Raw genomic sequence first — 14,660 nt, 5'->3', positions numbered from 1 at the left:
TTACTTTCTTCGTCTTGCGACTGTAAGCCCTCGCCGTATCGCTTGATGTGTTTTGCATCGCTTTTTTTTTCTGCCTCGTCAATAAGCCAAACACGCAGCTCTATTTACGCTTGTCGAAAGTTTTTATCCGATAAACTGTCGAAATCGTTTCTCACACCCCACCGCCACCATGTCTGTCGTAACGCTACTCGGGGCAAATGTTATGAACAACCCTGCCAAGTTCACAGACAAATACGAGTTCGAGATCACCTTCGAATGCTTGGAGCAGCTGGAAAAGGGTATGCTTGCTTGTCCTCATTTCCACCGTTGAAATCGATGTTGACGTTCCCATCGAATCTAGATCTTGAATGGAAACTCACATATGTCGGTTCTGCCACATCGTAAGTCAGCATAACCCTTTTGTCGTTACTATAACAGCCGGCTGACCGCATCGAATCCATATCACAGCGACCAGTATGACCAGGAGCTTGACAGCCTACTGGTTGGGCCGATTCCCGTCGGTGTCAACAAGTTCATCTTTGAAGCGGCCGCACCCGACACGACCAAAATCCCCGACACGGATGTATTGGGCGTTACAGTCATCCTACTGACCTGCTCGTACGATGAACGCGAGTTTGTTCGCGTTGGCTACTATGTAAACAATGAGTATGATTCTGAGGAACTCAACGCCGACCCGCCGGCCAAGCCTATCATCGATCGCATCCGCCGCAACATCCTTGCCGATAAGCCTCGCGTGACAAGGTTTGCCATCAAGTGGTATGTTTCTCGTTTTCGTCTCAGAACGTCAAAGTGTGTTATTTGCTAACCCAAGCTGGGGCAATCAGGGATTCTGAACTGACGGCACCTGCCGAATTCCCCCCTGACCAACCTGAGGCTGATCTCGTAGCCGACGAGGAGGAGTACGGTGCTGAGGAGCTTGCCGAAGAGGAGGAGGAAGAGGCTGCTGCCACTGGCGCTGCCGCCAATGGCGAGGGCTCCGCCGCAACCGCCGGCCAGGATTCGGAAATGGCTGTTGACGGGGCTGAAGGTGCCGAGAACGGCGCTAATGACGACGAGCTTTCAGACGACGGCAGTGTCGACATCGAGGGTGAGAGTGAAGACGAGCTCGAAGAAGAGCTTCAGGAGGGTGAAGGTGATACCGGTGATGCTATGGACATGGATGTCGACATGGACAAGCCATCGCAGGCTTCGGGCGCTCAGAAACCTGCCGAGATTATGTCTCACTAATGGGAACGAATGTTTACGACAAGACTTGCATCTGCAGAGCACTTGGGTGGGGTTTTGCTTTGACGCTCTGCGTCATGTCTAGGGTGTGATTATCACGTTTGGCTGGGCTTGGGAAAATACCATTTGGATGACGGATGAAGTAGGACTTTACGATTGTTTGCTTTTTTTCTTTGATTTCTGCGCCGCATTGTTGAATGAAGAGGGATACAAAAAGCTGGTTAGATTAATTGTTTGCAATGCGGCAATATCCCTTGGCGATGATGCCTCATAGATCCCTAGCGCAGCTACAAATACACAGGCTGCCTTGATCAAAGTATGGCCTAGACTAAGAGTCTTAAGACATGTTTGGTAGAAAACGGCGAATATGGACGTCTCGGACTTGTTCATAAGAGGTCCTCGTTTACTAAGCTTTACAACATCTCTGATATCGACCTCACTCTGGTTCGGGTTCTCCTCTTTAGAAGATATCAAGCTATCTTGATTTTCCTCTATGATTCATCGGGCCATTTCCCATGAGCCAGGCCATTCTTTTCATTGACACTAAGGGAAAGGCGAGCCACTGTGTTTGGTTCCACTCACCCATTACACTGCCTTGAGCAATTGCACACCAGTAAAAAGATTGATGAGGTTTTGAGGCTGCATTGGCGATGTGATTTCTGGCCAGTCTCTAGCTGTTGGACAAAGTGCACCAGGTAGGTCGGTACCTCATGTCACTGCATATATACCCACTAAGCAGTTGGTGCCAGCATGGGTCGCTGCATAGAGGGGTAAGCGGGAAGGGGTTGAGCGGTCAAGGGGTCAAGGGGTAGGGCTGAATCACCGGCGCTTCTGCGGAGTCAAGAGAAACCGACCACACCAAGTTTGAGAGCGGAGACGCCTTGCGGCTAGTTCTATAGGTAATAGATGTGATAGAAGCGTTTGTTTTGTGTAGCCTGCCATGGGCACTAAATCCAAAATTTTATATTCCCATGGCCTCCTCGGGATGACGGAGTAAGAAAATGTAAAACGGCTGTGACAGTCCAAGGATCTCCAACCGAAGGGGAGGTGGGGGTTACCGGTATGCGAGCTTTGCGGCTTATCAAAGGGGGAAAGCTGTTCGAGTGACGGGTGGATCGAGGGTTCTTGTTGCTGCGGACAGATACCGGAATTATGCTATGATTTCGGGGTACGTTTTGTCCACTAGGGTGTGTCACTAGCTTCTAACATATTAGATGATACATGCTAGTAAATATTATTTCTTCCATTCATACATTGTTATATCTGGATACAGATGCCTTTCTGTTGTTTCTGACTTCTATGGGCACCGTCCTGCGATCATGATTCACCGCAGGATTTCCTAGGAGAGATGGCACAATATACGCCAGAATTCCTACTGTACGTCGGTCAAGGACACCGACTTTTCCCCTCGTGGAACAGAGATCAACCAATAACAGTTTGTCTCAAGGTGCGAGACTGCTTTTTCTCTTGCCTTGCGCCACAATTGAAATTCAACCCATCCTTTCTACTATGCTTACTTTATAGTCGGCAAAATCGAGGTCTTGGCCATGAAATTCTGTACTAGGTATTTACAATGTCAGCTAAGTACTGATCAGGCAGCTTACGTGTGGAGAGGAAGAATACGGAGCTAGCTAGTTGACCAGGTAGACGGGGCTAAATATATGAAAATTAAGATGATTCGTGACATACCTGAGACCAAGTTCAACATCCATCTGCGGGCCAGCATCCATAAAAGGTTGACATTTTTATCCCATGCTCTCTAGTCACTCTTTGACGCCATCCACGTGACCACCAACGGTGCCATCCATAGACGGACCATCTGCGCCCGTCGCTGAAGCCTTGTCACGCTCCCACTCTTCGGGGGTTTGACATTTGGCGGTCCACGCGTGAATCCGCGCTATCTCGTCCTTCATGGCTGCGTTTACCAGCCTGTGCCTCTTGAGCGAGTTCTTGCCGGCGAATTCGGACGATACAATCAGGACGGTGAAAGCTTGTCCGCAACCGCCTTTTGGCGAGTTTTGATATTATCTGATCAGCCTTTCATGCTACAATAGAAAGCCTCAACCTAGTAACGTTGCTCTAGGCTACTACCGTCCCGAGGAGACCAATGACATACCTGACATGTCCGTAACTTCGGCATGTATTGCCTTTAGCCTCTGGGTGAGCGCATCCTTGATGGACGCCTCTGTGATTTCTGACTCTGCCATTTTGACAAGAAAAAAAAAACACAGCAACTTGTCTCTTTTAAGGCTTTTTAATTGTTGCGCCTTGCTGGCGACATAAGAAAGGGGAGAGGGGTGCTGAACCCCCTCTCCACACCCCTCTCCAAGTGGAGCAAAGCATTGCGTCATTGGCCAATTCCTTCATCTCCTTTGCTGGAAGAAATCCACACTGTATGTATTCTAGATAAGGTTCCACTTTGGTTGTTGAAAGCTCCCCACTCTGCGTCGGCTTGCTTCAAGCTTTGACCGCAGCTCAAGGTCCAAGGTACAACAAGTTAGTAGCTGCATGCACAATCGACTTACTACCCTCGTCTATTTTTTTTTTTTTTTCATTTTTTTTTTCAAGTATTTGAGCTTCTTACATCGAATGCTCGTGAGTACCAGGCCCGCCGGACCGCTCAGGCGTCTTCCACTGTGTCTATCTCTTGCCTCCAAACCGGTTCATTGCTCTCCCTGCTCACTTCGACAAGCATCGATTCACCGTGGTCCTACACTGGTGCCAACTCAAAGGCGGAGCTTCATCATACCATCAAACAACATGGATCTCAAGTCATCTTCCTTTACCAATGCTGTGGTGTCCGCCATGAGATCATTGTATGTCTCGACAATTCATTCGCGTGCACTTTTCCTTTTCCTTTTCTTCTTTTTTTTCTTGTTACTCCCATTGCTTTCGGCTTATCTTCTCTTATATCTCCGTTACATATACTGACATGCTCCCAGGTATCCCGAGGAACTCGCAGATAGAGCTTGGGATAATGTTGGTCTGCTGTTGGAAAATACCGAAGGTCCTGGGTTAGCACCTGTGGTTCTCTTGACAAATGATGTGACTGGTGCTGTTGTAGACGAGGCTATTGCCAAGAATGCTTCGGTTATTGTCAGCTATCGTAAGTATCTTGTAGTTTATCTGGCGTTCCAGATTGTATCAAGCGGGCGTCTAGCTAACTCAAACCACAGATCCGCCAATTTTCAGAGGACTCAAGTCAATCACTCTTAAAGACCCTCAACAACAGCTCCTCCTTCAGCTTGTCAAGCATAACATCGCTGTCTATAGCCCGCACACAGCTGTGGACGCAACGCCAGGGGGTCTCAACGATTGGCTGGCAGATCTGGTTTCGGCGGCTGCGAACGACTTCCCCCACGTCAAAGTCGAACGCACGAATGCCAAACCTGTGACATCGGCAATCCCCGCAGGGTTCGAGGGCGCTGGCTACGGACGCGTGTGCAAGTTCAGTGAACCCATCCCTTGGCCCAGGGTAGTGCATGCAGTAGCGCAAAAGCTGGGTCAGAGATACGTCTCTCTTGCGACACCTCGTGGTTTCCCCAAGGGCATGCCGCGTGGTGACGACGCCAGCACTCCGACAGTCACGTCGGTAGCTGTCTGCGCGGGATCAGGAGCGGATGTTCTCGGCGGTTGCGGAGCCGACATGCTGATCACTGGCGAAATGAGCCACCACGCAGCCCTGCACGCGACGATGCGAGGGCAGATGGTGATGACGGTCTTTCACAGCAACTCGGAGAGGAGATTTTTGCGCGATGTGATGCAAGGCAAGCTTTCCGAGGCGGTAAGAGCGCACTTCTCGCAGACTGCAAGTGTGCTTGTGAGCGAAGCAGATAGTGATCCATTTGAGGTTTGGGACCTGAACAGCGTATAAGCTGGGACGTCAATACTGGCCATAGCACAATGTCGTCTAGATTAAACTTTCAGCCTTATTTTTCCGCGATTAGGGCGAATACAAAGTTCTGGCTTCATATGTGGGTATATATTACTTGCGTGACGGGGATGTTGAGCAGAACTTGGAAGCAATCCGCTCAGTCGTTCCCGTTCTCGACCTTCTCATCCTCTTCGTCTTCTTCTTCCCCTTCATCGTCATCATCGTCGTCATCGTCTCCTTCTTCTCTTTCGTCCTCAACAGATCTTAAAGCGGCATCACCCGCATCCAGGCAGGTTGCAACATCGTCGCCGCCTAATCCTCGTTCTTTCCAAGAGACAAGTAATCTTCGGGGCAGTTCCCATTCCCTTTCAGCCTCTTCGTGTTTTCCCTCCGCCACGAGCTCGTGTAGCCTCGCCGGGGTGGCCAATACTATCATCGCCAGCTCCCTGGTGCGTTTCCTCCGTTCCGCATCGGCAGCCGTAGCGCTGCGCTCCTCTGGTCGCGGCAAGTTCTTGCGCATAGTATCTCTTATCGACGATGCTTGGGTGTAGATGTAGGCAATGGCGGGATCGAGCGTCGACGCCATTGGATTTAACGGGTCCATGTTCTCCCGCATCTGCGAGTTTTTTTTTGTATCCTTAGTAAGTATTCCCTTGCATAGCCGACCTTGACGAGTAGATAAGCACCCCCAAGGTAGGGAAAAAAAAGAATTGCCAAAGAAAAGGGATACCTTTCGTATCGTCTCGGTGGCCGTGATCAGCTTGCTGTAGTTGTCATAGACCAAGGCCTTCTTCTCGGCGTCCAGCGCCCTCGTCTCACCCAGCACCCGTGCGTAGGTCCTCAGCAGGTCAGTCAGCGAGCTCTCGGCGGCGGCCTTGGCGACGTAGGCCTGGGGGTCGAAGCCGGGCGCGTCCAGCTCCGACGCCGGAACCTCCGAGTGGCCGACGTCGTCGCCGGGCGCTGTCTCGTCTGTCACTTCGAGCGTCGGCGGGACGGCGTTCTTGATCTTGTAGTACTCGCGCAGCGCGGCGCGGTTGCGCTTCGCCGCTCCCGCACCACCACCCGCGGGGAGAGGCGCGGCCGGGGAGGAGGCGGTGCCGCGGTTTGGAGAGGCGGCCTGCGACCGTGGGTTGTCAAACGAAGGGCGCGTCGAGGATGTTGGGGTTTGGGACGACGGGATCCGGCGCGGCGCCTCTCGGGGCGTTGCTATTGTCGACATGGCAGATAGGCGGGAGGGGGCGGAGTGGAGTCGGTGTTGGCCGGATGGGTGGATGGACAGACGGAGGTATTAGTTATAGTTTCGAATTGTAGCCGAAGGCGATATTCGGTGTTTTTGGGTCTAGACTATTTCTAAAATAGCATATGGGCTGAAAGAAGTACAAACAGTTGTCTTTTCTGTAGTATGGCCCCCATCCGCTTGTGAGATCAGACGAAGAAATGTGTACAGTATGCACTGGAGTGAGCTTGTGTAGTAGGTGACGTTGCACTAGCGTTCATGCGGGTCGCTGCATCAAGGTCTAGGCCGGGGGGTCAGAAGCTTAATTCAACTGTCCCAACACAAACGTGCTTCTATATGTGGAGTTGCAACATCAAATTTTCTCACTCTCTCCAACTACCAAAACTATCAACGACAACACTCTGCGCGAAACAACATATTCCCTGACATTCTCATCACGACATCTAGCCGCGCGCGCTCAATCTCATTTTTCAGATAAGATCCATCGTCCTTATCATCTCGAATCAGGTCGGTTGGCCGGGGGCGCCGGTCAGCGTCGCGTCCTTTTCTGGTAGGGTAGGGAAGTCCGTTGCTGTTCTTATTTTTTGCTCGTGGGAGCAAACTAGAGGCTTTGCCTGGACAAGTGCAACGAGTAGGCAATAATCTCCTTCCAGCAGTATTTGGTGTTTGTTGGAGGAGAGAATTAAGTCGAGATATTCACAATGCCATTAGTGTGGCATCAGCAAGTGGAAGTTGTAGCAGCGCGCCAAGGGCGTTTGCAGCTGTAAAGTGGGGAAAAGAGAAAGAGAAACACGTAAACGTCCCTGAAGGGGATTTGCATTGTTGGGAAACTTGGGTGTGAGAAAAATGAGGTCAAGGTGGCCACGAGAGCAAAGGGAAAGAAAGTCACGACGGGTCGGAATTGGGGGAAATTGAAGAAAGGGAAGGCAGTTGAACAAAGGCGACAACAAAGATTGGAACAAGGCATCAGGTGGTGCCCCGGTCCGACGGAGAAAATGGCTGGGTTTGTTCAAGAATTAAACGTGAATGGGGGCAATGGCTGCAGAAAGTCTGTATGCTGTTTGTTTCGGCGGAGGTGGTCCTAATAATCGATGGTGGCAGGTCAAGGACGGGCGGCTGGCGATCACCTCATGGCTATGGTTTGGCAAAACCAAACAACTAGGGTGGGTGATCGCCAGGAGAACGAAGGACAGAGTGTGGGTGGCATGCATCTACAGCTTCACCTGGCAGAACAAACGAGGCAAACGCCCTGGGTGCCAGGGCGCGCCTTTGATGGGACTTGCGACCTGGCTGGCCGGACTGGCAGCAAAAGTCATCAACCTCAGATGGTCCTCACCTCGAGGCGAGGGCCTGCCAACGGGGCGGCCCAAGAGCTAGCTGGTGCAGAAAGAAAAAGGCACGCAGGCAAAGAAGGGCAAAAACAAACACCCGGCTGGCTGGGAGCTCGATCAAGCAAGGGTCGATGCCCTTATAGGTTTGTTCAGTGGACCAGCCTTCAACAATATCCAAGATGGTGTAGCGGTTACGAGAGGTGGTTTCCGTGCGTCTACACATGAGGATCGGAAGTAAGACTGCACTGTGCAACCGGAGGTAAGGAAGTTTGCTTCGCGCAATGCCTTCTGGCGGTTCCCCACACCAGCCAGGGCTCCTGAGGAGTAGTCCATAAGGCCATAGTCGTTAGACCCTGCTTCTACTTTTGCCGTTTTTTGCCGATTTTACCTTGCAGGATTGGGGCCGCTGGAGCGTCACGAAGTTGGGCTTTGGAGGTGGTGGTTCAAGCAGGGTTCGAACATCATGGGAAGAGGAGTTGAGGACGACTGGTCGTCGTGTCACTTTTTTTTTGCACGTTTTGCGCGTTTGTTGGTCCATGGTTCTTTTTTTTTTTATCAAACGGGCTCGCCCAGAGCTCGTACAGCAATCAGGACTTCTTTCCTGGCTTGCTTGTAAGCCATACAATCCGGGGAAATAAGCAAAATTTTATGCACCACATGTCATTCGAAAAGGAATTCGGGCTTGCTAATGGATGGCAGGGCCTAGGTCTAGTTATAGAGCACATCACGCCTCAAGGATTCCACATCGACTGACTGCCTTGATGCCACAGTATGCAGTGGGGCGTAGAATCCTCAACCACAAACACCAGAAAGGGATCCTGAATCCTGAGCGAGTCAAAGAACATAGTCTTCAGCTTTGTTTCTGTAAAATATATTGAATAAGGGGTTGGGAAAGCCTAGATACATAGACTGGAAGCTGTTCTTGATATGCTTACATAATCAAACATACCCAACGAAGCAGTCTCGTTCTTCCTTCTCGTTGGTCTGTAAACCTGTAACAAAACCCAATGAATGTCCATTCTCATATACCCCCAACAATAGAAGAAGACAGACAGAACAAGCTATTCCATAACATGCAGAAGACATAGCAATCGAAGATCAAAGAGAAAAAAAAACATCAGCGCTTTTCAAACCATCAACAAACGTCAAACCTTCACAGCAAACCCCCTCTCGCAATGGACGAGGCAGCTTCGCAAATCCGCGCATCACTCATCTCCCAATGCCTACCACCCCCATCGCAAAACTGGCTCTCCAAACTCCTGTCCACCCGCCCACAGCCACTGCCCCCACTGCCCTCCCTCACGGCAACCGCCAAAGCTCGCCTCCTGGCCGCGGACTTGACATCCCCGGACCTGCTCGACCGGGCTGGGGCGTCTCCCTTCCCACCACCTGCCGCCAGCCCAGAGACCAAAGAGACCCGTCTGGCCAGGGACGTAGTCGTCCAGGTCCTGGACATTGAGAATCTGAGCCGCAGTCGCTGGGAGCAGGTCGAAGAGCTCGAGGCCGTGGCGCGCGGCGAGCTGACCAAGGGCAGGCAGATCATCCGTCTGCGGGATGATGGCGCTGAGGAAGAGGAGGGCGAGGGCGTGGGTGATGTGCCGCCCGAGGAAGGTGCGCGGCGGCAACAGCGGTCGGGCGGCGATGCTGCTGCTGCGAGGGCGACTGCTGGAGGACCAGCCGTGAGCGACAAGAACGCGACGCACAAGCTAGTCGTGCAGGACTGTGCTGGAAACAAGTTCTTTGCGTTGGAGCTGAGGCGGATCGAGCGCCTGGGGATCGGCAAGGCGAACATTGGAGAGAAGATGTTGATCAAGGCCGGGACGGTCATCGCGAGGGGCACGGTGCTGCTGGAGCCGGAAAAGTGTGTCATCCTCGGCGGGAGGGTTGAGGTCTGGCACAAGGCTTGGTTGGAAGGGAGGCTTGCAAGGTTAAAAGAGGCGGCAGGTACTTCTGGCTCGGAAAATGGACGTTGATACTATTTCTGAAGGAAACTCAGGGCTCGGTTGGCCAAATGGGGTATTGTTGTTATTTCTACGGGTTACCCTCGTTTCCTATTCCCTGCGCTGTTTCTTACATGATGAACTTGCAGAACATTCACCAAACACACATCAAGTCCTTCGTTATGGAACGTTTGTCAGTTCGCAGCAACTTTTATTTTTTCATATCAAATGACTCCGCCAAAATGGTATTCATTGCCCATCATTTCGCTGCTAAACAGTCTGCCAAACCATTCCATCCATCCTTGACCCATGGCGCAACAGCGATGGCCGTCTGTGCATCCGCGGCGTTCGTCGCACCCGCATATGTACGCGCTAGGTCTCCTGCGTCCAAGTTGCCTCTCGGTGCAACGGCCCTGCGTGCTAACTCAACAGCGACCTCGGCGGCGTTTGCACACGCGCCACCGTCAGAGTCCATGACGGAGGACAGGTTGAGCCAGCCATGCGGTAGATAGGGGTGCAGCATTATGTCCGTCTGCGCCTGACCCTTCACCTTATCCGCGCCCTCAGCTGACAGTGCTGCCACGGCCTGTAGTATAGCGCTGACATGAGACTGCTCAACGGCTCCGACCTTATCACTGGCTCGCAAGGCCTGTAGCTCTGCCACCACGGCCTCAAGGCTTTCCTCGTCGTCATCTAAGAGAGCGATGGCACCGAGAAGGAGTACTGAACGCACGTGATCAGGCTGCTTTTCAACCACCTCGAACAACGAGCTTCTGGCTCTGTCTTGTGCCTCTTCGGTTCCAACGGCCCAAAGGACCTGCGCTAGAAGGCAGATGGCATCTGCATCCCCACCCGATTCCTCTAAGGCAGATTCAAAATACTGGACAGCCTCATCAACAGCTTCGTTGTAGTACTGCGCCAGCCCCAATGCCAAGTGGGCCGACAGCCTAGCCTTGTTACGCTCTTCTGGTCTAAGCTCACACTCGTCGCCCTCGCTGCTTAATTGTAGAGCCATCTCACCAGACTCCACAGCCTTTTCGTATGATCCATCTGCGAGGTAGGCGCGAGCGAGGTCTGCCTTGGCAAGAGCGAACTTGCGGAGCGACTCGGCAGATTCAGTTGTTTCATAGTCTGCCTCGAGTGCCGCACACATTGGTTCAAGAACCGCAACGCTCTCGGCGTGGTGGCCAACACGTTCATGGAAAAGTGTGAGAAGATGGCCTACTGCGAGCTCGTGCTGAGGTTTCAGGGCGCGGAGTTGACTGAGTGCAAATATAGGCTGCAGAATGGCCCCGATCGGAATGTTGTCATGAGGAGAAGCTGCCACAATGTGGTCAAACATGGACATGGCATATTGCTGTCGCACAGGCGCTGAAGAAACTCCAGTAATACCCATAGCGTGTGTAAAGAGGCCGCGAGCCTCGCGAGGGTCACCGTATAACAGTGCCACGAAGCCCTGGCCAACCCAAGCATGTGCATAGTCGGGATCAGCCGACTGCGACTTGGTAAAAGCTTCATTCGCCAACTGGAAGTCGTTCTGGAGGAGAGCTAGAGTCCCCAAGTTAGCCCAAGCAGAAGGGCTACGCTCGTTCAGGTACAAACTTCGCACAAACGCATGCTGAGCGACCGATGGGTTGATGCTGCTGGTGACAACTCCTAAAGCCTCCCAAAATTCCGAATTGCCAGCTTCAAGCTCAATTGCGCGCTTGAACGCCCGGACAGCTGCTTTCAAGTAGCGGCTGCTCTTTGTCCTCAGGGAAACAGGGAGGCAACTGTGGGCTCGGTATTCGGCCCAGCCAAGGTTGAAGTATGCAACAGCCTGTGCATGCACGTCGTTTGCACATGCGTGAATGGCCCCTTTGTGTGCAAGTATGGTGGCCTGGAGGCATTGGGTAAGATGAACGCCCAGTTTCTCATCGTCCGAGAATAGGCCCTTTGCCTGAATGACTCTGACACCAACGCCATCCACGTCCTTAAACGTTTCATACTGAGGAGCTTCGTCGTCCTCGCCAATGAGCGTGCGTACGAGATCGACGGGAAACTCACCCACCCGGCCTTGGACGCTCGAAAACACCGAGCACGAATCAGCGACCGCCTTCCAGAAATTGAAAGTTTCGGATATGTCGGAAGAAGCCGTAGTTGCGAACGTGATAGTGCTGATGGCCAAATCCACAGCCTTGCCAAACAAGCCCTTGTCTATGCTGGAAAAGGCACTCTCCACCATGGTCTGCATCAAGGCAATCGAGACACCATCCTCACCGGGCCGTTTCTCAATGACCTCCCTATACAAAGCGATAGCCTCGTCGTAAGAGCTCAGCTGGCGTTTGATATTGGCCAACAGAAACTTGGTAAACCACACATCATCAGCATCCTGAGGACCAGATGATGTGCTTTCCAGCTGCTGGGCGTTCAGTGTGGCCTTTGTCGCTGCGATGTAGCGGCCAGAGTTGTAGTAGCTTTCACCGAGTCCAACCCACGAGTGATAATCGTCTGGACTGATACGTAATGCCGACTGAAATGATACTACTGCCTTGGCATAATCTTGCTTGTTGAGTTCTGCAACACCGAGCGCGGCGAATGGCCAGCTCAGCCCTTTCCTCTTAGAACCGGGCGGGGGCCTGACCTTGCCGGAGTCGACCACGCGTTGAGAAACCAATTCGACACCGTCCCAATCCCTCTCGTCCGCGAGTGACCTCGCAAGTCTTTCCGCAGCGTCGACTTCAGACGGTGACAGCTCGACAGCCTTCAGAAAACATTTGCGAGCGCGGTTTTTATCCTTTGAGCATTCTTCGTAGTAGATGCCGAGGCTTGTGTAGGCAGGGGCGAAGTTCAGGTCATTTTTGAGACAGGCCAAGAACTGTGCATATGCGCCGCTGCGGCTTTTCCGGGCTGCCTTGGATGTATCAATGTTCCAAATACAAACACCGAGGCGGTACTGCGTTTGTGCTAGTAGACTCTTCATCGGCTGTCCCCCTTCTTCCAGCAGAGGAATGCACTTCTCCAGCTCTTCTCTGCAGCTTGAGTAGTCCCCTTTCTGAGCTTTGACCCAGGCAGCCTCTGTTCTGACGCGCAGGTTGCTGGGGTCCCGCGTCAAGGCCCTTTCAAGGAAGTCAATCGCATCATCAAATTCTTCCTCTTCTTCAAAGATTAAACCAACACCAATGAGAGCCGGGGTGGCCGTCGGGTCCCGTTCGAGAACACTATCAAAGAGCGCCTTGGCCTCTTGATGATGTCTTGGGGACTGGAAGAAGACAAGAGCGGTACCCAGGCAGACCAGAAACGAGTTTTCAGTGTTTTGAAATTTCAGGCCCGTCTTCCGCCTCTCGTTGGTCAGGTGTTCTCGGGATTTGCGCATCAAGTCAACGTTGCTGTCGTACTCTTCCAGGTGCTGGTAGAGTTCGCCCATGAGGCGGTAGGCGAACAAGGAGTCAGCCGAAGTGATGCCGTCTGTCATCATCAGTATTCTATCCTCGTCCGTAATGGGTATAAACGCTGTCGGTGCGCCTCCATCCTCGTCATCTTCGCTCTCATCATCGGTACTCTCGGCGTCTTTCTGTTCCGTCTTTGGCTCCTCTTGCTTTGGAAAGGGAGATATTGCGCTCGTCAAGAACCCTGTGATTATTTTGTAAAGGTCGCTATCTGGGAAGAAGGTGCAGTAGTCGCGCAAGATGGTAACATCCCACTCCCTTATTTCTTTGTGATCCTGCCAGTCGATCGTGATATCCCAAGCTAGCTTGAATGGGTGCTTGATAATGACCATGTCTTGGGCTAGTTTCTGTACAACCTCGAGCTCGGCTGCCTTGTCAGGCCCGGGTGCAAACACAAGCAGGCGATCATAGCAGTGTTGGAGCAGCTTTTCCTCGTAAACCCGGCGAAGGTCGTCATCATTTGTCCAGTTGATAATTTCGCGATAAATGGGGCCCAGTCTGCTCCGCCCCCAGACTTCCCGCTTAACTTCAATGGTGACCTCGCTGACCCTAGCGCCAATTCTTGTGCGTCGCTCGCCGATCAGGGTGTTGATCTTTTTCTTCTCGTCCGTCTCGATGAACCTGGCTATCGTCTCATATGTCTTTGCAGGGTGGGGCAGACGGCCTTCAAGAGCTGGGTAGATTGGGCTGTCGGGCAGGATAACCTCGAGGGCCTCTACGTAGCTGGCCTCTCCCTGGGCCTGGGCATGTTTGGTAAAGTCATCAATAGCGCATTGACACCTGTACATATCATTCACATCTCTATAGCGCTGTGCCAGCTCGAGGGCAGCTACTTTGTAGGCTGCTATTTTGTTGCCGCCCTGTTTCTGATACAGCTTAACCAAGCCCTGCCATGGCTGAGGGTCATCTGGCTTCAAAGCAGCAGCGGCTAGATAGCTCTCTTCAGACTCTTCTAGTTTCTGATTCTTGTCTAGTGCAAAAGCCAGGAATATGTACCTGTGAATGGTATCTATCGCGTTATCAAAGTGCTCTTGCTAATGTTGACAAACATCAAAGTGCATAGATGAACTTACCCCTGAAAACTCTTTGGTTCCTTTTGCACAAACTGTCGAGCTTGCTCTATGGCATCGCCCCACTTGGACTGCCGTATGAGCTCGCCAATGGCTTTCAATGCTGCCTTCGACATGATGCGCTCAACGTGCACTCAAATCTCACAAACGGGAGTGGCCTCTTCCTCTGCGACAAGCGGTTTGAGGTGACCAAGGCGTGATTTTCTTATAGAAAAAGAGGGGCGCTATCTGGCAGCAAATATATGGTACAATAGAGAGCAGATGAATGAAGACAATCTGTTATAGTAAAACCAAGATGAGAAGAGACAGAGCGACAGACCGACACGCCAGCGACCTTGTGCGCTGGTACACCGGGTAGGAGCTTGAAGGAGGTGACTAAATGTCATCCCAATTAATTCCTAGCACTAGCTCGTGGCATCTGCTGTCGTCACAGACAGCTACAAGCGCGGGGCGGGGTGGACCCGCGTACACAGTATCCAGGGTTTTCTAGGGACTGTGCGTAAGATCAATGGCGGGGCCGTCAACACAGCTCCAGTCGCTTATCTTATCGGCAGAA

At 52.2% G+C, this 14,660-nt stretch overlaps 7 protein-coding genes across 7 annotated transcripts; 4 read left to right on the top strand and 3 right to left on the bottom strand.

The window, feature by feature from the left end:
- Positions 1-169: 169 nt before the first annotated feature.
- On the top strand, positions 170-1,227 carry MGG_14874 (histone chaperone asf-1; the record flags this gene model as incomplete). Its single annotated transcript, XM_003716655.1, has 4 exons — positions 170-278; positions 341-380; positions 448-756; positions 825-1,227. 4 exons carry the CDS (start codon positions 170-172, stop codon positions 1,225-1,227), a joined length of 861 nt encoding a protein of 286 aa, XP_003716703.1.
- Positions 1,228-2,231: 1,004 nt separating this feature from the next.
- Positions 2,232-2,567, top strand: MGG_17125 (uncharacterized protein; the record flags this gene model as incomplete). Its single annotated transcript, XM_003716654.1, has 2 exons — positions 2,232-2,392; positions 2,498-2,567. Coding segments are annotated over 2 exons (231 nt in total), but the record flags the coding sequence as incomplete, so codon positions are not given.
- On the bottom strand, positions 2,370-3,501 carry MGG_14875 (BolA domain-containing protein). The gene is made up of 3 exons (XM_003716653.1): positions 3,341-3,501; positions 2,914-3,229; positions 2,370-2,779 (listed from the first exon to the last, which is right to left on the bottom strand). The coding sequence occupies exons 1-2, from the start codon at positions 3,429-3,431 to the stop codon at positions 2,988-2,990; spliced, it is 333 nt and encodes a 110-aa protein (XP_003716701.1). The 5' UTR covers positions 3,432-3,501; the 3' UTR covers positions 2,370-2,779; positions 2,914-2,987.
- Positions 3,502-3,693: 192 nt separating this feature from the next.
- Positions 3,694-5,246, top strand: MGG_03266 (uncharacterized protein). The gene is made up of 3 exons (XM_003716652.1): positions 3,694-4,040; positions 4,167-4,330; positions 4,401-5,246. Exons 1-3 carry the CDS (start codon positions 3,733-3,735, stop codon positions 5,096-5,098), a joined length of 1,170 nt encoding a protein of 389 aa, XP_003716700.1. The 5' UTR covers positions 3,694-3,732; the 3' UTR covers positions 5,099-5,246.
- On the bottom strand, positions 4,614-6,553 carry MGG_03267 (uncharacterized protein). The gene is made up of 2 exons (XM_003716651.1): positions 5,829-6,553; positions 4,614-5,714 (listed from the first exon to the last, which is right to left on the bottom strand). Exons 1-2 carry the CDS (start codon positions 6,315-6,317, stop codon positions 5,256-5,258), a joined length of 948 nt encoding a protein of 315 aa, XP_003716699.1. The 5' UTR covers positions 6,318-6,553; the 3' UTR covers positions 4,614-5,255.
- A 2,137-nt stretch (positions 6,554-8,690) lies between these two features.
- On the top strand, positions 8,691-9,886 carry MGG_03268 (uncharacterized protein). Its single transcript, XM_003716650.1, has one exon. It carries the CDS (start codon positions 8,842-8,844, stop codon positions 9,637-9,639), a length of 798 nt encoding a protein of 265 aa, XP_003716698.1. The 5' UTR covers positions 8,691-8,841; the 3' UTR covers positions 9,640-9,886.
- Positions 9,537-14,486, bottom strand: MGG_03269 (uncharacterized protein). Its single transcript, XM_003716649.1, has 2 exons — positions 14,108-14,486; positions 9,537-14,030 (listed from the first exon to the last, which is right to left on the bottom strand). Exons 1-2 carry the CDS (start codon positions 14,218-14,220, stop codon positions 9,866-9,868), a joined length of 4,278 nt encoding a protein of 1,425 aa, XP_003716697.1. The 5' UTR covers positions 14,221-14,486; the 3' UTR covers positions 9,537-9,865.
- Positions 14,487-14,660: the final 174 nt, after the last annotated feature.

Source organism: Pyricularia oryzae, chromosome 4 (assembly GCF_000002495.2).
Source record: "Pyricularia oryzae 70-15 chromosome 4, whole genome shotgun sequence".
Classification (NCBI taxonomy): domain Eukaryota; kingdom Fungi; phylum Ascomycota; class Sordariomycetes; order Magnaporthales; family Pyriculariaceae; genus Pyricularia; species Pyricularia oryzae.
This window is presented reverse-complemented; position numbering and strand designations above follow the sequence as displayed.

Excerpts from the sequence above, each read along its gene's own strand:
- MGG_03267 (XM_003716651.1), bottom strand. The coding sequence starts at position 6,317 with ATGTCGACAATAGCAACGCCCCGAGAGGCGCCGCGCCGGATCCCGTCG. Across the intron at positions 5,715-5,828 it reads CCACCGAGACGATACGAAAG|ATGCGGGAGAACATGGACCC; the intron begins GTATCCCTTTTC and ends AAAAACTCGCAG.
- MGG_14875 (XM_003716653.1), bottom strand. The coding sequence starts at position 3,431 with ATGGCAGAGTCAGAAATCACAGAGGCGTCCATCAAGGATGCGCTCACC. Across the intron at positions 3,230-3,340 it reads CGAAGTTACGGACATGTCAG|GCGGTTGCGGACAAGCTTTC; the intron begins GTATGTCATTGG and ends ACTCGCCAAAAG.
- MGG_03266 (XM_003716652.1), top strand. The coding sequence starts at position 3,733 with ATGCACAATCGACTTACTACCCTCGTCTATTTTTTTTTTTTTTTCATT. Across the intron at positions 4,041-4,166 it reads GTGTCCGCCATGAGATCATT|GTATCCCGAGGAACTCGCAG; the intron begins GTATGTCTCGAC and ends ACATGCTCCCAG. Across the intron at positions 4,331-4,400 it reads TTCGGTTATTGTCAGCTATC|ATCCGCCAATTTTCAGAGGA; the intron begins GTAAGTATCTTG and ends CTCAAACCACAG.
- MGG_03268 (XM_003716650.1), top strand. The coding sequence starts at position 8,842 with ATGGACGAGGCAGCTTCGCAAATCCGCGCATCACTCATCTCCCAATGC.
- MGG_03269 (XM_003716649.1), bottom strand. The coding sequence starts at position 14,220 with ATGTCGAAGGCAGCATTGAAAGCCATTGGCGAGCTCATACGGCAGTCC. Across the intron at positions 14,031-14,107 it reads GAACCAAAGAGTTTTCAGGG|GTACATATTCCTGGCTTTTG; the intron begins GTAAGTTCATCT and ends TACCATTCACAG.